Source organism: Erinaceus europaeus, chromosome 7 (genome assembly GCF_950295315.1).
Source record: "Erinaceus europaeus chromosome 7, mEriEur2.1, whole genome shotgun sequence".
Classification (NCBI taxonomy): Eukaryota; Metazoa; Chordata; class Mammalia; order Eulipotyphla; family Erinaceidae; genus Erinaceus; species Erinaceus europaeus.
The window spans coordinates 114398472-114421406 of NC_080168.1; the positions used below are offsets into that span (position 1 = coordinate 114398472).

The 22935-nt window shown below is 39.5% G+C and overlaps 1 protein-coding gene across 10 annotated transcripts in view; it reads right to left on the reverse strand.

The window, feature by feature from the left end:
• The window catches only part of LARP4 (La ribonucleoprotein 4), a 66591-nt gene that overhangs the window by 13329 nt on the left and 30327 nt on the right, over positions 1 to 22935 (reverse strand). For 5 of the 10 annotated variants that reach the window (XM_060195377.1, XM_060195378.1, XM_060195372.1 and 2 more), the window contains 10 exons: positions 20716 to 20863; positions 19807 to 19893; positions 16981 to 17124; positions 15472 to 15547; positions 12737 to 12873; positions 11407 to 11510; positions 9494 to 9604; positions 8054 to 8107; positions 4689 to 4901; positions 3842 to 3945 (listed from right to left, as the gene is read on the reverse strand). In XM_060195377.1, the coding sequence (XP_060051360.1) occupies positions 3842 to 3945; positions 4689 to 4901; positions 8054 to 8107; positions 9494 to 9604; positions 11407 to 11510; positions 12737 to 12873; positions 15472 to 15547; positions 16981 to 17124; positions 19807 to 19893; positions 20716 to 20863 (1178 nt within the window). The remainder of the gene's footprint in view (positions 1 to 3841; positions 3946 to 4688; positions 4902 to 8053; positions 8108 to 9493; positions 9605 to 11406; positions 11511 to 12736; positions 12874 to 15471; positions 15548 to 16980; positions 17125 to 19806; positions 19894 to 20715; positions 20864 to 22935) is intronic. The other 5 variants (XM_060195379.1, XM_060195374.1, XM_060195376.1 and 2 more) reach the window with 3 other exon arrangements.

Below are 22935 nucleotides of genomic sequence, written 5' to 3' on the forward strand. Positions count from 1 at the left end.
ACTAAGAATCCACTGCCCCTGGCAGCCATTTTTTCCTTTTTTTATAAATTGGATAGGACAGACAGAAATCCTGAGGGGAGGGGAAGATAGAGGAGACAGATACTTGCAGACTTGCTTCACTGCTTGTTAAGCAGCCCACCTGGAGGTGGGGAGCCGGGGGCTCAAACCAGGATCTTTGTGTAGGTCCTCACATATAACCTGCCAGGCCCCCACAATAAAGAATTTTTACATGGGGGGGGGGGAGGTGGTGGAGCACCTGGTTAAGTGTACACATTACAATGCACAAGGACCCAGAGGTTCAAGCCCCTGACCCCCACCTGCAGGGGTAAAGCTTCACGAGCGTTGAAGCAGGGCTGTAGGTCTCTCTCTGTGTCCAATAATAATAAAGATTAAAAATTTTTAAAGAATTTTTACATCAAGCAAAGTATATATAATGCTTTAAGATAAAACTACTTGTCTCAACTCTCAGCATATAACTAGAGGTTTGACTGATTTATTTAAAGTCTGAAAGCTCCCAGGCCCCAATCTTATTAATTAATTAATGTCATGCAGTCTCAAGAAGAGGCATCATGGGAGTCAGGCGGTAGCAAAGCGGGTTAAGCGCAGGTGGCGCAAAGCACAAGGACCAGCAAGGATCCCATTTGAGCCTCCGGCTCCCCACCTGCAGGGGAGTCGCTTCACAAGCGGTGCAGCAGGTCTGCAGGTGTCTATCTTTCTCTCTCCCTCTGCCTTCCCTTCTTCTCTCCATTTCTCTGTCCTGTCCAATGATGATGACATCAGTAACAACAACGACTACAACAATAAAACAACAAGGGCAACAAAAGGGAACATATGAATAAATAAATAAATATTAAAAAAAAAAAAAAAAGAAGAAGAGGCATCATAGCCACCAAAAGGCATGAAACTTGGTCTGTAGAGGCAGGGGAAATTAGGGAAGAGCATACACCTAAGGCTGTCTTTCTCTCCCCTCTTTACTTGGGATACAGAGAGAAACTGAGGCAAGGGAGAAATAGAAATAGACTCTTGGGGGTGGGGGAAAGATTGGGTGGTGGCGCTCCGGGTTAAGCACACATAGTTCAAAGCACAAGGACCCACACAGGATCCTGGGTCGAGTATGCGCGCGCGCGCGCGTGTGTGTGTGTGTGTGTGTGTGTGTGTGTGTGTGGTCTTTCACAGGCGTTGAAACAGGTCTGCAGCTGTCTCTCTCTCTCTATCCCTGTCCTATCCAGTAAAAAAAAATGTAGAGAGAGAGAGTGAGTGTGTATGTGTGTGTGTGTGTGGTCTCTTCACAGGCGTTGAAACAGGTCTGCAGCTGTCTCTTTCTCTCTATCCCTGTCCTATCCAGTAAAAAAAATGCATAAAATGGCTGCCAGGAACAGTAGATTCGTAGTGCTTACACTGAGCCCCAGCGATAACCCTTCAGGGAAATTAATTAATTAATTAATTAAGAAAAAGAAAGATACCTACAGCACTGCTTCACCACTTATGAAGCCTTCCCCTGGAAGATGGGAATAGGAGGCTTGAACCTGAGTCCTTTTGCATGGTAATATGTGTAGTGCCAAAGCCCAGTTTTTAATTTGAAGCATGCTGGTTATCAGTCTCTTCAGAGACTGTCCACTAATCACCAGGATTCCATGCACGCATGACTCCACCACTCCCATTCCCAGTGGATTTTCCTCCCCAGACAGGTTTACAGTTAAGAGAGGGAGTTACAGAAAAGGAGGAGACAACTCTGCTTCACCTCTTGCGAATATGTTTTCCCCTAGTTTTCCCTAGGTGGTAGCCAAGGGTTCAAACATCTGGGTCCCTGCACATGACAAAGCAGACTCTACCTGGTGAGCCATCTCCCAGTCCCCTTCACCTAACTTTCTACATTTCACTCCACTAGATCTACTGAACATAAAGGGTTTATACAGCTTTCAGATCTCATAATCTTACCCTTCACTGAAAGGGACTTAACAATCTCAGTCTAGGCCAAAGAAATGAAAACTGATGAAAGAAGTAAATGGTAAGAGATGTAAAGAAAAATGAAGCCAGAGTGACAGATAAAGTATGAGAGGTAGAAAAGTGCCCAGACTTTTGAAAGTTAGTCCTATTCTCTCTTAAGTAAGGCTAGTGATCATCATCAGGCAGTTACAAGATTAATATGATAAACCAAAAAGGGAGGAATAGAGCAAGAAAGGAAGTGAGGAGGAGTCACAGCAAGGTCTTGAGGCAATACTCCTACTTAGGAGCAAAAAGTGGTCTAAAATCCTTCAAGTTGCTATGTAGTACTTAGCAAGAAATTATTATTCTTATACCTAAAAGTTAACAACCTAGGGCAGGGGTAGATAGCATAACGGTTATGCAAAGAGAATCTCATGCCTGAGGCTCCAAAGTCCTAGGTTCGATCCCCTGCAACACCATAATCCAGAGCTGAGCAGTGCTCTGGTAAACAAGACAAAATAAATATATAAATCAACAAGCTATATTGGTCAAATATATGGAAGAAATCTGTACATGAACACTGCACAATTAAATTATGTAAAACTGTATTAGCTTTAGCTCTATCTCCAAAAATGGACGTCAGCCAGGATGACTTAACTGTCTTCTTTGCTTTCTTACTTTAGTCACCTCTTTTACCAAGCAAGCACGGGAGACACAACATGTGAACATAAAGAATTATAATAATTTATCTAATTAATTTTGGAAATATCTGTTTATTAATGAGAGAGGACCTGAGCACTCTGACACATGATGTGCTGGGCTCAAGCTTGGGACTTCACACACTGCTTCCTCTCCTGGGTTGCCATACACTCTACCTTCAGGAAAGCATCTGCAAACATCAATGCTTTCATTCATTAGTTACAAAATTGCCCCCCAAACCTGAGCACTGTTAAACTCTTTTTAAAAAATATTTATTTATTCTCTTTTGTTGCCCGTGTTTTACTGTTGTAGTTGTTGATGTTGTTGTTGCTTCCATTTAACTCCCTCAACTCTGTTTTATGTTGGTGCCAGGGATTGGCCCAGGGAGCCTGAGGTTCTGGTGCACACAGCAGTACACAGACATTACCATCAGCAAAGACCCAGATTCAGAGCTCACATGCAGGTGAGAGACAAGGAGCTTCTTGAGTGGTAAGGTTGTGGTGCAGGTGTCTATGTCCCCACTTCCCTCCCAATTTCTCTGTCTCTATCACAGAGGATGAGAACTACCATGTGTCAACTACTATTCTGTAAACCACTAAACCCATTATAAAAATGGTTCAATAAAAAATAAAAGAATTCCAACAATGACAGCATCAATAATGACTACAATAAAATAAGGACAACAAAAGGGAATAAATATTTAAAAAGAAAGAGAAAGAAAGAAAGAACTATAGACATTGAATGCACAAAAAATGGTACTTTAGCATTTTTGGTATAAATAATCACAAATAATTTGTGGAGCTGGAAGTGGCATAGTGGATAACATGTTGGATCCACAAGCATGAGGTCCTGAAGACTTACAATTAATTTCAGCCATTTTTTTTCCCCTCCAGGGTTATTGCTGGGGCTCAGTGCCTGCACTACGAATCCACTTGTCCTGAAGGCTTCCCCCGCCCCCGCCTTTTGTTGCACTTGTTTTATCGTTGTTGTTATTATTGTTGTTACTGATATTGTTGTTGTTGGATAGGACAGAGAGAGAGAGGAGGGGAAGACGGGGGGCGGGGGGAAGACACCTGCAGACCTGCTTCACTGCTTGTAAAGCAACCCCCCTGCAGGTGGTGAGCCGGGGGCTCAAACCAGGATCCTTGCGTTTCACGCCATGTGTGCCTAACCCACTGAACTATCGCCAGGACCCCACCCTTTTTTTTTATCTTACCGATTTTTTTGGAATGGTCGACTCATATTCATGGCAGCAGCATTTGTTTTATAAGATCCTTGTGAACTAAAACCATTCATAAAACTACCATTCGGAAAGGGAGCCTAGAAGATAAATTTGGATGTGTTAAAACATCTAAAGAACAAAATTATAGGCTGTCTTTAGTCATTCATACATACATACAAACATACATATATATGTGTATATATACATATATATGTATGTGTATATATACATATATAAAGTATTTTTACTTGTTTTTTGGGTAGAGACAGAGAGACATGAGAAGGAAGGGGGAGTTAGAGAAGCAGACAAGACAGAGAGACACCTACAACCCTGCTTCACCTCTTGTGAAGCTTTCCCCCTGCGGGTGGGGACCAGGCGCTTGACCTCGGTCCTTGCACACGGATGTGTTCACTTAGCCAGTGCACCACCACCTGGCCCCATATATTTTTTTATTTTAATTTGCCTCCAGGGTTATCACTGGGGCTTGGTGCCAAAACTATGAATCAGCTGCTCCTAGCAGCCATTTTTTTCTTTTTTTTTTTTTTTGTTAAATAGGACAGTACAAAAAGAAATTGAGAGGGAAGGGATCTTTCAAGAGGTTCAAGAGGGAGAAAGACACCTGCATACCTATTTCACCACTTGGGAAGCTGCCCCCCCAACCCCCCGCGCAAGTAGCCAGAGCTTGAACTGGGATCCTTGCGCTTCACCTGGTGTGCCACCACTTACTCCATATATATTATGATACAGGGAACTAGCTATCTTTAATCCAGCCAGATTAATTAAGCACTGGTATCAATGAAAAGAGAAACAAAAACTACTATTTTCTAAGGAGCTCACTTACCAGTGGAGTTTCAAAGTAAGGTGCAGGGTTTGGAGACCACGAATGAGGCACAATACTATAGACTGAGTACTGCTGGTGAGGGTTATACACAGGCTGCATAAAGACTGGGGAGGCATACTGTGTTTGAGTTTGAATAGGCTGACTGTACATACTGGAGTCCATTAAGCGATAGCCATTCTTGGCAAAAAAAGTGTTGATGGCTTTTATCCTTGCCTAGAAAAGAAACACATTAAAGAACTGAAACATATTTTCACAAATGTATTTCATACAAATACATTCCTTCTTTAAAAAAATTCTTATTATCTTTTAATTTTTTCTTTAATTAATTTTTTTTTCTTTTTTTCTTTACCAGAGCACTGATCAGCTCTGGTTTATGGTGATGCAAGGGATTGAACCTGGCACTTTGGAGCCTCAGGCATGGAGTCTGTTTGCATAACCACTATGCAATCTACCCCTGCCCTATTTATTTTTAATATTTGTTTATTTATTTATTCCATTTTTGTTGTCCTTGTTGTTTTTTTATTCTTGATGTCCTCACTGTTAGATAGGACAGACAGAAATGGAGAGAGGAGGGGAAGACAGAGGGGGAGATAAAGATAGACACCTGCATACCTGCTTCACCGCCTGTGAAGCAACTCCCCTACAGGTGGGGAGCCGGAGGCTCGAACCGGGATCCGTACACCGGTCCTTGTGCTTTGTACCACCTGTGCTTAGCCCACTGCGCTATTGCCCGACTCCCTATTTTTTAAATTTTTTAACCAGAGCATGTTCAGCTCTGGCTTATCGTGGTGCAGGAGATAGAACCTGGGACTTTGGAGCCTCAGGCATTAGAGTCTGTTTGCATAACCATTATGCTATCTACCCTCAGAGAGGAGGGGAGAAAGACACCTACAGACCTGCTTCACTGCTTGTGAAGTGACTCCACTGCAGGTGGGGAGCCAGGGGTAGATGGCATAATGGTTATGTACGGAGACTCTCATTCATGATGCTCCGAAGTCTCAGGTTCAATCCCGCACCACCATAAGCCACTGAAGTGTTGTTGTTAAAAAAAAAAAAAAAAAAAAAAAAGATAAATAATAATGATTGTATTGAGGCCAGGTGATAGCTCACCCAGTAGAGTGCATGCCATGCTGTGTGTGGAGCCTCTCATTCAAGCCCTAGCACCACATCAGAGCACCACAAACAGAATTTGGAAATTCTATGGATGGTGAAGTGGTACCATGTTGTCTTGCCTCCCTCTTTCTTTGCCTTTCTCTCAAAGAAATAAGCAATTTTGGTGAAAGGTAGATAGCCCAATGGTTATGCAAACAGACTCTCATGCCTGAGGCTCCAAAGTCCCAGGTACAATCACCCACACCACCATAAGCCAGAGCTGAACAGTGCTCTGTTTAAAAAAAAAGGAGGGAAGGGGAGGGGAAGGGAGGGGGGAGGGGAGAGGAGAGAGGAGAGAGGAGAGAGGAGAGAGGAGAGAGGGGAGAGGGGAGAGGGGAGAGGGGGGAGAGAGGGGAGAGGGGGGAGGGGGGAGGGGGGAGAGGGGAGAGGGGAGAGGGGAGAGAGGAGAGGAGAGGAGAGGAGAGGAGAGGAGAGGAGAGGAGAGGAGAGGAGAGGAGAGGAGAGGAGAGGAGAGGAGAGGAGAGGAGAGGAGAGGAGAGGAGAGGAGAGGAGAGGAGAGGAGAGGAGAGGAGAGGAGAGGAGCAATTTAAAAACTTGGGCTGGATGGTAGGACTATGAGCACCTGGCTGAGTGTGCACATTACTGTGCCCAAGAGTCCAGGCTGAAGCCCACCTGCAGGAACCCTCTCCATTCCTATCCTGTCAAAATTACAGCAATAAAAATGAGCTTCACTGGGAAGGCTCTGGAGGCGGTATTACACATGCATAGGTCTCTGGGTTTACATAAATACGAATAGCCAATCAGAAACAGGTATGCTAGATGAAAAGATTTCACACACATAAAAATTAATAATAAAACTAGATCTCTACTTTACACGTACATCAAATGAAATCTGACACATAAAGCAAGGAAGGAACATAAAACATAAAGAGTATTGTGGTCCAGGAGGTGGTGCAGTGGATAAAGTATTAGACTCTCAAGTGTGAGGTCCTGAGTTCAATTCCCGGCAGCACATGTATCAGAGTGATGGCTGGTCCTTTCTCTCTCCTCCTAGCTTTCTCATTAATAAATAAATAAATATAAAATCTTTAAAATAAAAGAGCATTACAGGTAGAGGAACTAGAATGGCAACCAGCAGATAGCTTTATCTGTCATGCAGAAAATAAAACAACATATTGAAGGGCACTGAAAAAAATCTGAAAATGTCAAGTATTTAAATAGGGTGTGCGGTACACTGCCCTTAATAAACACATGCTTTCATTCTGGCTCTTCTTACACTAGTTGTGTGAAAACAAATGGAGTGTTCTGATTTTCCTTCTCAGTAAAATAGAGAAAATTGGAGTGGCTACTTTGTATAGGTTCTTAATGGATTAAGTGAGCCAATATATGCAAAGTACTGAGAACAGAACAAGAAAAGTCACTAAGAATAACACATTGCAGAGTTGGGTGGTAGCGTAGTGGGTTAAGCGCACATGGTGCGAAGCACCATGACCAGAGTAAGGATCCTGGTTTCAGGCCCCACCTGCAGGGGAGTCGCTTCACAGGCAGTGAAGCAGGTCTGCAGGTGTTTTTCTCTTCCCCTCTGTCTTCCCCTTCTTTCTCCATTTCTCTCTGCCCTATCTAACAATGATGACATCAATAACAACAATAATATTACAACAATAAAAAAAACAAGGGCAACAAAAGGAAAAATAAATATAAAAAGAAAAAAGGATAACGCATTGCATTTATAATAATTTCATCACATAAAGGATAAGAAGCAAATCAAAATACATATATGCTTGGGGTCATATTTTAGAGCTCTACACAGTTGTAGTACTAGTGTGAAAAGTAGTGTAAGAGGGAGAGGAATTTGAATGCTAAACTCCAACAGTAAAAAGACTAAATATTGGCAATAATGATGGAAGAAGTTCAGAATTCAGGGAAATGTTGTGGGATGTGAGAACAGGTCAACTATGTAAAGACAATAAGCAAGGACCAAGTCAGAATGCAAGGTTTGCATCTAAGAAGCCCTAGGTTTAGTTTCTGACTCAAAACAGGAAAACAAACAAAGCGCAGTCCCAAAGACAGTGCAAGTGTTCATCACTCATTTGATCTCCAGGACAGCGTGTGCCAAAGTGGTGTTCCTGTGTTCTCTCTGCCCTCACTTCCAAACAAGTAACTAAAATGTTTAAACCATTATGGATTCAAAATTTTCAAACAACACCAAAAACTTCATTTCATGCTGGCCTCTAGTTACAAATATTTCTTACCATGATGGGCTTGCCCTGAAATGTTTTAACTTCTTCTCTCAAGTATTTAAAAGCCTGTTAACAAATCAGAGGGGGATAGAAGCCTCTTGTTAGCATGTAAATATGACATTTAAAGCTTTTTTTTTTTTTACCAAGACAACTAAGTCAAAACAAATCTTGAAGGTGACTTAATTTGTGCAGGTCTAAAAATCTAAGACTTCACAGTACACGTTTACTGTGGATTACTATAGGTAAAACGCACAAATTCAAAGTAGACCTAAAAGATCGCTCATCACCTGAAAGCTGGCCCAGACATACTACTATTCTACCTGCTCTGTCTCATCCACGTTAACCTCATCTGGGGCCACCCACATGAAAATTTTGGGGAAATGTCTCAAATAAACACTTCTAGTTATTAAAAAAAGAAAAAAAACTTTTAAAACAGGTGTTTTAAAAATACTCCCAATTTAGGTATAGTTTTTCAAAGGAGTATTATTTGCTTATCTTTAAGTAAGTAGGGCATACTATCAAGTAAGAGTAAAAAGCTTTGAGAAGATTAAATAAATTTTTTTTAGCCAATTTTCAGATGAATACAAAGGTGAAGCTTTTAGAAATGCTACTGTATTGGAGCCAGGTGGTGCCACACCCTGTTCAGTGCATATACATCACAGTGTGCAAGGACCAAGGTTCAAACCCTAGTCCCCACCTGCAGGGAGTGTTGTTAAAAATTCTGAGGCTCTTGCTGGCCGGGCTAGCTTCACGGGCGGGTAACAGAGACGCGGAGACAACGGCTGGGCAGGGAAGCTGTATTTCTTTATTCAGGAGCAACGATTCATAAACTAAGACAAACTAATCACCAAACAGAACTCTGCTGTCTCTTTGCGGGGCGCAAGCACTCTCTCTTACTCTGGAACTCAGGAACCTTGCAACTCTGCAACTCTTCAACTCTCCAACTGTGTAACTCTCTAACTCTCTCTCTTTGGAACTCAGGAACCCTCTCTCGGGGTTCCTAGGGGCGGGGCCAAGCGGGCCCACGAAATTAGCAGGACTGATCCAATTCTCTTGGTGGGGGAGAACTAGAACCCAATATAAAGCATACAGCAAGGGAGGAAGCTTCAACTGTGAGGTAATGCCAGAGGTGTCTTTCTTCTTCTTCTCTCCCTCTTTGTCTCCCCAATTCCTCTCAATTTCATTCCATCTCAATCCAAAATAAATTAAAAAAGAAAAATACTACCATAAGTATACATTTTCTGAGTTAAATATATCACTACTATTCTAATAATCACTTTTAATAATCATCAAATGATCAGGTCCCATACAAAACCAGACAAATTTCTAGGACTAAAGCTACCAATTCAGGTCCCAAACACAAATTATCTATATCATATATATCAACTGTATGCCAACATGCTACTACTTTTTACATGACTACCTGAAATAGAAGGAAAGCTCTTTTCTCACCTGTTGTGCATCCGTATCTGACTGGAAAGTAATATACCAGTTGCTATTGTGTGCAAATTCACAACTTATTACCTTGGGACAATTCTCATTTTTGAACAAAGCTTTCACTTCCTAAGAAAGAAAAAGTTGGATTATTTCTAAAGTACACATGCATATGCATATCCTTTATGTTTTATTCATTTCTATTTTTTTGCTGCTTATGCTTTTTTCCTATTTTCCTATTATTTATCAACATTCTCAATAATGCAAATATGAGTTCCACATTCGGGGATTAGGCACTAAAATTAAAACAAAAACATGGTGATTATGTAAATTTTGTTCATAATACAGGGATGGAACCTTGAATTATTTCATCCTTTGCAGCAAGCTAAACTTTTCTTATATTAAAAATATCTCCAGTAGTGGTCCAGGAGGTGGCGCAGCAGAGAAAGCATTGGATTCTCAACCATGAGGCCCTGAGTTCAATCCTTGGCAACACATGTACCAGTGTGATGTCTGGTTCTTTCTCTCTCTCCGCCAGTCTTTCTCATGAATAAATAAATAAATTCTTAGGGGAAAAAAAAAATCTCTCCAATAGCATACTGTCAGAAAAAAAAGGTTACCTCCTTCATTAGCATTGACTGTGTGCTCAGTATATTAAATGTCCTTTTGTTCAGTAGATACTTTATCACTACAAATCATGTATATAACTATGCAGATAACTTCCCTTTTTTACAGCTGATATAACTAAAAATTAAAACTCTACCAAATACATAGAAATACATAATGGAAAAGACCGATAACCAAAACTCAGAATTCTTAATAGTTAGCAATTTGAAAGGAATTTGTATTTTTTTATTTGTTTAAGTATATTTCCAGTTTATTTATTTATTTATTTATTTATTTATTTATTTATTTATTTATTCGTTCGTTCAATCATTCCCTTTTGTTGCCCTTGTTGTTTTTCATTAACTGGGATCCTTACACTGGTCCTCACGCTTTGTGCCATGTGCACTTAACCCACTGTGCTACCGCCCAAATCCCGTGGTAAAGCGTTTCTATAGGTATTTTATCTCCCCCCCCCAATCCCTCTCAATTTCTCTGTCCTACCCAATAAAAATAAAAATTTTTTAAATTTTTAAGTGGCCTAGGAGCAGACATCAAGCCCCAGCAATAACCCTGGAGGCAAAAAGAAAGAACGAACTGATAAAGCATTCCTAAAAAAATTACAGAACGATTATGTAAAGAGACTCTCATGCCTGAGGCTCCAAAGTCCTGGCACCACCATAAGCAAGAGCTGAGCAGTGCTCTGGTAAAAAAGGGGGGAAAAATACAGAAAGAAAGAACACCTACTGAAAATACCATTCAGGATGAGACACTATGATTTACTCATGAAAATAACTGTGTTTAGTTCAGAGTGTAATCACTGAAATTAAAATTAAACAGAGATTTAAGTGGTGACTTAAAAAAAATATGTCAGTTTTATGAGAGAGACTGGGAACCTGAACACTTCTCTGAGGTCTGCAGGGCTGAGGATACAGCTGAAGGCCTCACAGAGTCAAGTCCTATGCTCTACCAAGACTCACTTCCCCAGCTGCTATAGTGGTGACTTTTAAGGCCAGATGGAATTAGATGCCACTAGAGCTTCCCCCAGTGTCAAGGCATGCTCACAGGGTGCTGGGTCTCAAGCCCTGTGTGTGTACAAGGCAAGGAAACATGCCCTGCCAGGTAAGCCACCTTCTGGACCTTAGACTATAATCTGGTGACTTCTACTTACAAAACCAAACTTCCAAATAGTTCTACCCGCCTTAAAATATAAGAATTACTAATTATTCTATTCATAGTGACTGTGATAACAGCATTGATTTGTACTGTCTACCTGCTCCATTTAAAATGGTTGATGAACATGTAGCTTTAGTAATGTTTAACTTTACCTCTATTGGTGTTGTTTCAGGAATCTCTCTAAGAATAACAATACAACGTTTATGACTTGGTCTCACTTTCTCCCCTTTCTCATCAACTTGTACCATGGGAGAGGCTGAAATTTAAAAAGAAAAAAAATGAGATTAATACACAAAGAAGACCATCAATGTTATTCTTTACACAAATACAGAGTGCCACACTATGACTTGGTACTGTTCAAATGGCGCCTGGAGAAAGTATACAACACTTGTGCTGAACAAGGTAATTTAACTCTTTAAAATTAGAAAAAGTATTTCAAGATATAACAAAAATCAACAACATACTTGAGTTAGTCTCAAAAATTATGCTCTAATAATTATAACCTTCCACCAGTTTTAACATTATTACTCTTACACAGTTATAGTTATGTGTGAGAGGATTTTTGGAAGAATAAAGACAGTAGCAATATAGTGTCCTTCCCTTAATATTAGCAAAACTAGGTCACATTAATAATATCTGTAAAAAATGATCAGGAGTTAGGGAAACAGCACAGTGTTTATGCAAAGAGCCCTTCATGCCCGAGGCACCAAAAGTCTCAGGTTTAATCCCCAGCGCCATCATAAACCAGAGCTGAGCAGTACTGGGAGGGAGGGAGCGAAGAAGGAAAAGGGGGATCAGAATCTCAGAAATGTAATTTAAAAATAGAGATCTTTGGGGCTAGGCAAAGACACTCAGTAAAGTGCATGGACCCTGGTTCAAGCCTTCTGTCCCCATCTCAAAAAGGGAAAAAAACTTAAGTGGTGAAGTAGGTGTCTCTCTCCCTCTGTGCCTTTTCTCTCAATTTCTCTGCCTCTATCCTAAATAAGTAACTTTTAATGGAGATCTTAATTTATTCAGTCAATTACCAATTGTTAACAAAACTCAAACAGAGGTAACTAGGAACATAGGTAATAGGACACAATCACTAAAAATGAAAACTTTCACCAAACTGTCAAAATGGAGGTCAGAATTCATCAATAGATTGTGAAATCAGTTGAGAAGAGGAAGGAACTCACTGCAACAATTTAGTACTGGATTTGAGTAACTGACATTTCAGCTGGAATTTCTATGTATTTGGTTGTGATATAAAAATGTCTTTAACTTGGATTCCATCCAAAGTTTGAGATAGCTTGGTTTTAAAGGGTATGATAATGATTCCAGTTCAATAGATATAGAAGTTAAAGAATCAATATAGAATTAATAGGAAAAGAACAAATAAAAATTATTGGTACAAAAGAATAAAAGAAAAACATTTTAAATGATATTTTCAATTCATTTTTGACAATTTTACGAACATTTAAGTATATAAAAATATTTACATACATCTCAAAACTTCAAGAATTAGATCTGGATCTGTGGTCAGCTTTTTTATTTCTTCCATGTTGGCAACTGTCCAAATTGGAATAAATTGATCACTGTCCATTTGTGATATCAAATAAAGATCCTTTGACAAATTTTCTCTGAAAGACAGAAGCAACAGTACTATTAACCAATAACTCTCTTTTAAACAACCAAAAGTTCACTCTTATCACTTTCTTAAACTGTTATCCAAAATAATACAATAATCTATTTTAAAGTAATACAGTTGTTTCTCATTCTCTCTCCCCATTTCTCGCTGCCGTCTCACTGTTTCTATCCAGTAAGTAAATAAACACATAAATAAATGCATTTTATGCACAGAAAAATGGAAAAAAATATGACTTTTCCAACAACCCAATAGTTCAATGGTAGAGTACATGCCTCACAGAGATGAGTGTCTAGATTCAATCCCTGGGTTCAGACTCTGGCAATAAACACATGCAAATTGAGGGTGAGGTGGTGGCACACCTGAGCCTGACTGTTACAATGGTTCAAGTCCCCAGACCCCACATTCAGGGATGTTAGAGAGTGAGAGTGAGTGAGTAGGAGAGAGTGTATGTGTGCAGGTTTGAAGATTATTGAAGCAGTGCTGCTGCAAGTATCTCTCCCTTTCTATATCCCCCTTCTCTCTTAATTTCTTTGTCTCTATGCAATTTAAAAGAATAAATAAAATAAATAAAAGTGGGCTGGTAGAACATCTCATGAAGTAGATTATTTGTTTTGCCATGCAAATGGCCCAGGTTCAAGTGCTGATACCACGTGGGAGTGTCAAGACCCCACCCACACCCACAAGTCTGAATGAAAAACTATGAAAGCCTGGAAATCACACATGTGCAAGGTCTCAGCTTGAGGGAGGGGAGGGAAAAGGGGGCAGGAGGAAATGTGTATAGAATTCTACAACAAAACCCAGCTTTCTAGCTTTAAATGTCTGTTCACTGATTCTACCTCTTCCAGAAACAAAATAAAGTTTTCTAGCTGCATGAATATTCAAAATTTTTGGTGGTCTGGGATGTGCTGTAGTGGATAAAGCATTGTACTCTCAAGCATGAGGCACTGAGCTCAACCCCCAGCAGCACATGTACTAAAGTGATGTCTGGTTCTTTCTTTCTCCTATCTTTCTCTTTAATTAAAAAAATATATATTTTGTTTATTTTTATAATTTTGTTTATCCTGGGAGGGGCAATTTAACACTGAAACTTTATGATGTCTTTAGGACCCGGGTTCAAGCACCCAGTTCCTCCCTACAGGGGAAGGGGAGGAGCTTCATGAGCAGTGAAGCAAAGCTGCAGGATCTCTCTCTCTCCTCTTTACTTGGCCCTTCCCTCTATTTTCTGTTTCTATCCAAAATAAATAAATGAAAAAATACCCACCCATCCCCAGGAAACCTTTGCTGGGACTTCATGCCTACGTGCTTTTAGTAGACTTTCTACTTCCCCAGACAGCAGATAAAAAATAGAGGGAGAGGGGCTGGGTGGTGGTACACCTGGTTAAGCACATGTATCACAATGTGCAATGATCGAGTTCAAGCTCCCGGTCTCCACCCGTGAGAAGCAGTGCCGCCAGTGTCTCCTCTAGATTGCTGGCTGTCTCTATCCAATAAATAAAGATACTATAAAAAAAAGAAGAAAAGAAAAATAGAGGGAAAACTAGGCGATGAAGACACACACCACACCACTGAATCACCATTTATGAAACCACAATTTGCATGGTCCTCCCATGTGGTTGCAGAAGGTCCAGGTCCTTGAACATGGTAAAATATACTCCCACAAGTAATACATCTTTCCCTAGTTCCGTGACATTCTCATGTGATGCCAGAGACCAAAACTGGGCCATGTGTGTAAGGAATCTACCTCCCGAACCCCAAGAAGATCTTGTTTATTATATAAGACTAGTAATACAAAGTTTATGCCCATACTACTTTATCAGAGCACTGCTCAGCTCTGGCTTATGGTGGTGCAGGGGGAACTGAACCTGAGACTGAACCTGGAGCCTCAGGCATGAGAGTCTCTTTGCATAACCATTATGCTATCTATCCTTGCCCCAGAAGTAACTCTATGATAAAAAAATTATGGGGAAATAACAACTAAATCATAAGTAGATAATAATCACTTTTTTTAAAAAAAAATTTATTTATTCATGAGAAAGACAGGAGGAGAGAAAGAACCAGATATCACTCTGGTACATGTGCTGCCCGGGATTGAACTCAGGACCTCATGACTGAGAGTCGAGTGCTTTATTCACTGCACCACTTCCCAGACCACAATAATAATCACATTTTTAAAAAATATTTATTTATTCCCTTTTGTTGCCCTTTTTTATTATTGCTGTAGCTATTATTGTTGTTGATATCGTTATTAGATGGGACAGAAAGAAATGGAGAGAGATGGGGAGAGACAGAGAGAGGGAGAGAAAGATAGACACCTACAGACCTGCTTCACCGCCTGCAGGTGGTGTGAGCTGGGGACTCAAACCAGGATCCTTAAGCCAGTCCTTGCGCTTTGCACCACCTGCACGTAACTCGCTGGATAATAATCACTTTTAAAGAACCCTAAATGTGAATGTGTTCTTAGGAAAACTATCCTATAGAAATTTCAGCAATCTTCATTATTTTCTAAGAAATCCTTTTGCATATCCAATTGGAAATGAATTTAAGAAAAAGATAACCAAAAGAAGAAATACCAATAAAAAATATAGTGTACCGTGAGAAACAGAATTCTAATTGTTTCTTCAGACATTCTTTTAGGTCTTCTGTAGAAATTGATGAGTTGCTTTCTCCTGGTGGTAGAAAAAGAGAAGTCAATATTAAATCATGGTAGGTGATTCATTTTTTTATATTTATTTATTTCCTTTCGTTGCCCTTGTTGTTTTGTTGTTGTAGTTATTATTGTTGTTGATGTCCTTGTTGGATAGAACAGAGAGAAATGGAGAGAGGAAGGGAAGACAGAGAGGATAGACAGACACCAGGATAGAAGCAGGTGCAGACCTACTTCACTGCCTGTGAAGCGATTCCCCTGCAGGTGGGGAGCAGGGGGCTCAAACTGGTATCCTTAGCCAGTCCTTGCGCTTTGTGCCACATGCGCTTAAACCGCTGAGCTACTCCTGAGATTCATTTTATATATTGCTGTACTCAGAATGAAATCAAAATAGCCACAAAACAGAACTGACAACAAAAAAGTTCCACCACAGAAAACAAAAGTGATAATTTACATTTGAAGACAGGAACTAACTAAACAACCTATCTATGCTAATATTAGCAAATCTAATACATTTACTCCTAAAACTTTTCTTTGCAATTTTTTTTCCCCCTTTTAACCAAAGCACAGCTCAGCTTTATCTTATGGTAGTGCTGGGGACTGAACCTGGGTTCTCAGAGCCTCAGATATTTATTTAAAATGAAGACTATACTTTCTCCCAGGCCCTACTCTTTTCATTGCTTCATTCAAGAGCTTATCTTTAATGTACTCAAAAATTCTAAAGAATAAGATCAACTTGACCTCTTCCTAAAAATCATTAGTGATTAATTAGATTACCATTTTCTAAACACAAAGATGGTAAGATACATGAATTCACAACTTTGTCTTAAGAGTCAAAAGTTGTACTAGACATATTAACAATGAATAAGCTATGTTTTTAATAATGTCTACCTACAGAAACACTAGCTAAATAAACAATTTCTTTATTTAACTTCCAATGTCATTTTAGTAAGCTTATTAAAATACCAACTGATTACATCCCTTAAACCATTGTTCAGAAGCCCAGGAGGCTGCAAACTGTCTAAAGCTTGGGGGTCCTGAGTTCAATCTCAAACTCCACAACATGCCCTGACAGAGTGGTACTCTTGTTCTCTCACTTGTGGTAGTAGACAATTTTGAAAAAATAACCAAAATGGGGTCAGAAGGTGTCATACCCAGTTAAGTGCACGTTACCATGCACAAGGACCTGCATTCAAGCCCCTAGTCCCCTCCTGCAGGGGGGATTCTTTGAGTAGCGCAGCAATGTTGCAGTTTGGAGCTAGCAGCAGCAATTGCCTCTCTGTCTCCATCCAATAAATAAAAAAAAGATAAAAATAAAATAAGCCAGGCTGGGGAGATAACATAGTGGTCATGCAAAAGACTTTCATGACTGAGGTTTGAGGTTTCCCATTCAATCCCTGGCATTCATCCAGAGCTAAGCAGTGATATCATAAGAATAAGCAAACCAAAACTTACCAGAAACATCATATAACTGATAACTCAAATCTTCTGGCGCTAAAATCATTCCATCAGTTGATTCTTCAACGCCTGCAGTATTTCTTGTGGTTTCACAAGATGAATACATTACTTCATAATCCTTACAAATTTCTTCTGAAAGGTCTGTATTACCTGTAATAAAGGGGGAGTGTGGTCACTGAGTATAAATAGGTATTGTTTTAATCCTATTACTAGGACTTTTGTGTAAGAGTTCAAAGAATTCTACTAGTTTGGAAAATATCAACATATTTTTAAGTAATAGCTACCTTCCCAAGGAAAATAACTTCAATCATTAAGGGCCAATGACAATGATTAAAAATAGTTCAGACTTAGCTCAGTGATACAGCGGTAGCGGGCATATGCTTTACATGTTCAAGGTTCTAAGATTGTCTTAGACACCAAAAAGCAACTACTCAGAGTTATCTAAAATTAAGTATTAGGAGTGGATGGTGGCGCACCTGGCTAAGCACATACATCATGGTGCACATGACCTGAATTTAAGCCCTCAGCCCCCAATTGGCATGGGGTGAAACTTCCTAAGTGGTGAAAAAGTGATGTGGGTCAGTATCTGATCTATCTATGTCTGTCTGTCTGTCTGTCTGTCTCTCCCTCCCTCCCTCTTAATTTCTCAGTTCTGTTCTATAGAAGTAAAGAATTAGATAAAGTACTCCACACACTTTACTTTCCTCTCAGAAAAATCCTATGTCAAAGCACATTTATGTTTTTTTTTTGCCATGTTCAAGCTGACTTAATAGCATTGCTAATGATGACAGATAAAAACTAAATTATGAAAGAAAAAAAAACTAAATTATGCCCCCACACCTATGGACATCTAATCTTTGATAAAGGGGCCCAGACTATTAAATGGGGAAAGCAGAGTCTCTTTAACAAATGGTGTTGGAGACAATGGGTTGAAACATTCAGAAGAATGAAATTGAACCACTGTATTTCACCAAATACAAAAGTAAATTCCAAGTGGATCAAGGACTTAGATGTTAGACCAGAAACTATCAGATACTTAGAGGAAAATATTGGCAGAGCTCTTTTCCGCATAAATTTCAAAGTCATCTTCAATGAAACGAATCCAATTACAAAGAAGACTAAGGCAAGTATAAACCTGTGGGACTACATCAAATTAAAAAGCTTCTTCACAGCAAAAGAAACCACTACCCAGACCAAGAGACCCCTCACAGAATGGCAGAATATCTTTACATGCCATACATCAGATAAGAGTTTAATAACCAACATATATAAAGAGCTTGCCAAACTCAACAAGAAGACAACAAATAACTCCATCCAAAAATGGGGGGATGACATGGACAGAATATTCAACACAGAAGAGATCCAAAAGGCTGAGAAACACATGAAAAAATGCTCCAAGTCTCTGATTGTCAGAGAAAAGCAAATAAAGACAACAACGAGATACCAATTCACTCCTGTGAGAATGTCATACATCAGAAAAGGTAACAGCAGCAAATGCTGGAGAGGGTGTGGGGTCAAAGGAACCCTCCTACACTGCTGGTCCAACCTCTGTGGAGAACAGTCTGGGGAACTCTCAGAAGGCCAGAAATGGACCTACCCTATGATCCTGCAATTCCTCTCCTGGGGATATATCCTAAGGAACCCAACACACCCATCCAAAAAGATCTGTGTACACATGTTTTTAGCAGCACAATTTGTAATAAACAAAACCTGGAAGCAACTCAGGTGTCCAACAGCAGATGAGTGGCTAAGCAAGTTGTGGTATGTATATGCATATGTATATGTATATGTATATATGTATGTATGTGTGTATATATATATATATATATATATATATATATATATATATATATATACACACACACATACAATGGAATACTACTAAAAAATGGTGACTACACCGTTTTCAGCCTATCTTGGATGGACCTTGAAAAATTCATGTTAAGTGAAATAAGTCAGAAACAGACGGATGAATATGGGATGATCTTACTCTCAGGCAGAAGTTGAAAAACAAGATCAGAAAACAAAACACAAGTAGAACCTGAAATGGAATTGGCGTATTGCACCAAAGTAAAAGACTCTGAGGTGGGGGGGTGGGGGTGGTGGAGAGAATACAGGTCCTAGAAGGATGACAGAGGACCTGGTGGGGGTTGTATTGTTATATGGGAAACTGGGGAATGTTATGCATGTACAAACTATTGTATTTACTATTGAATGTAAAACATTAATTCCCCAGTAAAGAAATTAAAAATAAATTAATTAATTAAATAAAATGGGTAGGGGCACAACAGGAGTTCCTGGAGCTCCGCTTCCCCAGAGCCCCACCCTACTAGGGAAAGAGAAAGGCAGACTGGGAGTATGGACCGACCAGTCAACATCCATGTTCAGTGGGAAAGCAATTACAGAAGCCAGACCTTCCACCTTCTGCAACCCACAACGACCCTGGGTCCATCCTCCCAGGAGAGACAATGGGAAAGCTATCAAGGGAGGGGATGGGATACAGAGATTGGGTAGTGGGAATTGTGTGGAGTTGTACCCCTCCTACCCTATGGTTTTGTTAATGTCACCTTTCTTAAATAAAAAATAAATTAAAAAAAAATCTTTGGTGCGTACTCATAGAAGGATAAAGACTAGGGAGCTTTCCAATGGAGGGGGATGAGATATCAAACTCTGGTGGTAGGAATTGTATCCCTCTTAACCCACAATCTTGTCAATCATTATTAAATCACTACTTTAAAAATCAATAAACACCTCATTTACACACAAAAAATGAAAATCTAATTCATAGTGACTGAAGGAATAGCTCACAGGGCATTGTGCTGCCTTGACGTGGTTGAGACCCAGCACAACTTGGGAGTGCCATGGCAGAAAGGGCAGCTCTGGTTCTGATGAAGGTCTCACTCTGCATCTCTATCAGAATGAAAAAACAGCCGGGGGGGGGGGGGTTAAAAAAAAAAAAATCAGGCAAGATGGGCCCTGTCTCATCAAACAAAACAAAAGCCCAATTTATAAATACAATATTAAAATGAGTTAAATACTGGAAGCAGACTGAGTTGCCAGTGCAATGTGGTTTGTAGGGAGCCAGTTTCCCACACCCCTAATCGGTATAAACAGAGGTAGAACAGGCTTGCTCTCCCTTTCTGAGCCTAGTTTTCATTCCAGGTAAACCAGAGGAACAAGAATGATGAGAATTTTTTTATATATATATCAAGACTGTAACAATAAAGTATGACTTTAGAGTCCATTATCTGGTACAATGAACAGTAGAGATATGTATTATTTCAAAAATCATTTAATTTCACTCATGCTTATAGCATGTTTTAAAAAGAAAAAATTAGGGTGGGGTAGATAGTATAATGCTTATGCAAAGAGTCTCTCATGCCTGAGGCTCCAAAGTCCCAGGTTCAATCCCCCGTGCCACCATAAGCCAGAGCTGAGCAGTGCTCTGGTATTTCTGTGTGTCTCTCTCTCTGCATCTCTTTCAAAAACAAAATAAATAAAATACTTTGAAAAAAATGTTTAGAAAGTATTAGATACACATATAACTCACTTTAAGTTAGCCCCATGGTACAACAGAAATCAGCAACTATCTTTTTAACTACTATTGAAATAAGTACTTATGTTTTTCTTTCAACCAGTCAAAGGATGTGCCCCAACATTATAAGCAATGTTTTGTTCATATACATATATAGTCAATATGTGATCTACTCTGATGAAATATTTTGGACTTACTTTCAGGATGAGACCCTGATGTGGCTGCAATTTCATGCCAAGAGCTTTCAGTCCCGTGACTTACTGAAGTGGCATCAGTATTTCCTGGAGGGATTTCTTGCCATACTTTGGCATTAGGATTTAAACCAGTTCCTTTTGATGTTACCTGCTAAGAAATAAAGGAGTCTACTTGTAAAATTTAAGTCAGTGAATTAAAATTATGAAAGTTTGATAAAGGAATTTCCTATTACATGCAAAAAAAAAAAAACCCACCAAATAAATATTTTTTTTAAAAAAATCTTACTGAAAATATAAATTTTTTCCAAGCAGATAAACTTGAAATGTCTATAGGTATATTCTTTTTTTAAATATTTATTTATTCCTTTTGTTGCCCTTGTTGTTTTATTGTTGTAGTATATTATTGTTATTGATGTCATCATTGTTGGATAGAACACTTAACCCACTGCACTACCTGACTCCCCATCGTTTTTTTTTATTGGGTAGACAGAAAAGTTGAGAAAGGAGGGTGAGATGGGGGGGCACGCACAGATAGACACCGGTATCCCTGCTTCACCACTTGTGAAGCTTTCCCCTGCAGGTGGGGACCAGGGACTAGAACCTGGGTCCTTGTGCACGGTAATGTGAGTGCTTAACCAGGTGCACCATCGCCTGGCCTCGGTAGATAATCTCTTTAAGACAGAATATTGCTTTGCCCTTACCTACTTGCAAATGCCATGGAATGTATTCAAATTACTGAGTTATTTGACATCAGGGAATATTTTCTATATCTAGAACAAATTATTTATTTAGTCTATTTAGAGCAGGTGTTCAGATATAACTATAACTTTGACTGCACCTAAAATGTGATAGATCTTTTGAGAATAACAAAAAATCCAAAGAGACCCATGTTCATCTCAACACTACACGCAGCTGCCAAAATTGGTAAACAACCAGTTTCCAACAACAGAAATGTGAATAAGGAAATTCTAAAAGCTATACACACAACAAAATACAAGATGAAATTTTTGCTATAGCACTGAAAGTACTAGAGAGGGTCATGATAAATTAACTAAATCAGAAACAGATATATATAACAGATGATCTCACACATAAATGTGATATAAGAAACAAGCAAAGGAAAATACAGATTGAAACAGTGGGCCAAGGACTATTTCAGTAGAGCCAGATTCAAATGGGGGTTCGGAGAGAGTTGAAAGGAGGTAGAGAACAGAAAACGGTAATTTAGAGGTAGGTGGGGCATGCTATATTGGGGAGATGTGAAACTGTACTCCTTTGGCAACAAGTCTTATAAAACATTTTCTCAATTTGAAAAGCTATTATGTAGCTTTTCAAGTAATTATGTCAGTAGTAGTATTTTCACAAGTCAAGAAAAAAAATCTACATCATATTGTCTGTACCTTTCCATTTCCTGGAAAGTGTATTTTTATTGTCCATTAACAACTTAACATAGGGGCTGGGGCGGTGGCACACCCATTAAGTGCGCATTTCACCATATGCTGGTACCCAGGTTCCAGCCCCCGCTCTCCACCTGCAGGGGGAAATGCTACATGATCAGTGATACAAAGTCTGCGGGCGTCTAACTTTCTCTAGCAACCTCTCTCTTGGAGTGGATTCATAGTGCATCAAGCCCCAACCATAAACCTGATAGCAAAAAAAAAAAAAAAAAAAAAAAAACCCAACTATTTAACAGATTACTACTATCTAAAGTGATCTTTTGCTTACTTCATCTAATTACAAACATAAGTGTTTGGGGGAAGAAGCATAATAATTATACAAAAAGATTTAGATGCCTGAGACTCAAGTTCCAGCTTTAATCCTCAGTATGACTAAAAGCCAGAGCTGAGCAGTGTTCTGGTTAAAAGATTAATAAAATAAGGTCAGTTCCCTTGATTGTGTCCAGTCTGTACAAAAATAAGACTTACTAACCAAAATCTATAATTAGGGTGGAGGTAGATAGCATAATAGTTATGCAAAGAGACTCTCAAGCCTGAGGCTCCAAAACCTATAATTAGACATGGTGATATATTATCAAGATATAACCGTAGTGATCATCTCACAGTATCATATCAAATCACTGTGCTGTACATCTGAAACTAAGTGTGAGATGTTGAAGTTAGCTCAACCAGTGGGGTACATGCCTTGCCATGAGCACAGCTGCACTGGAGCCCTGGCATGACATAGAATGCCACAACACTTGGGGCATCTCTCCCTATTTTAAAT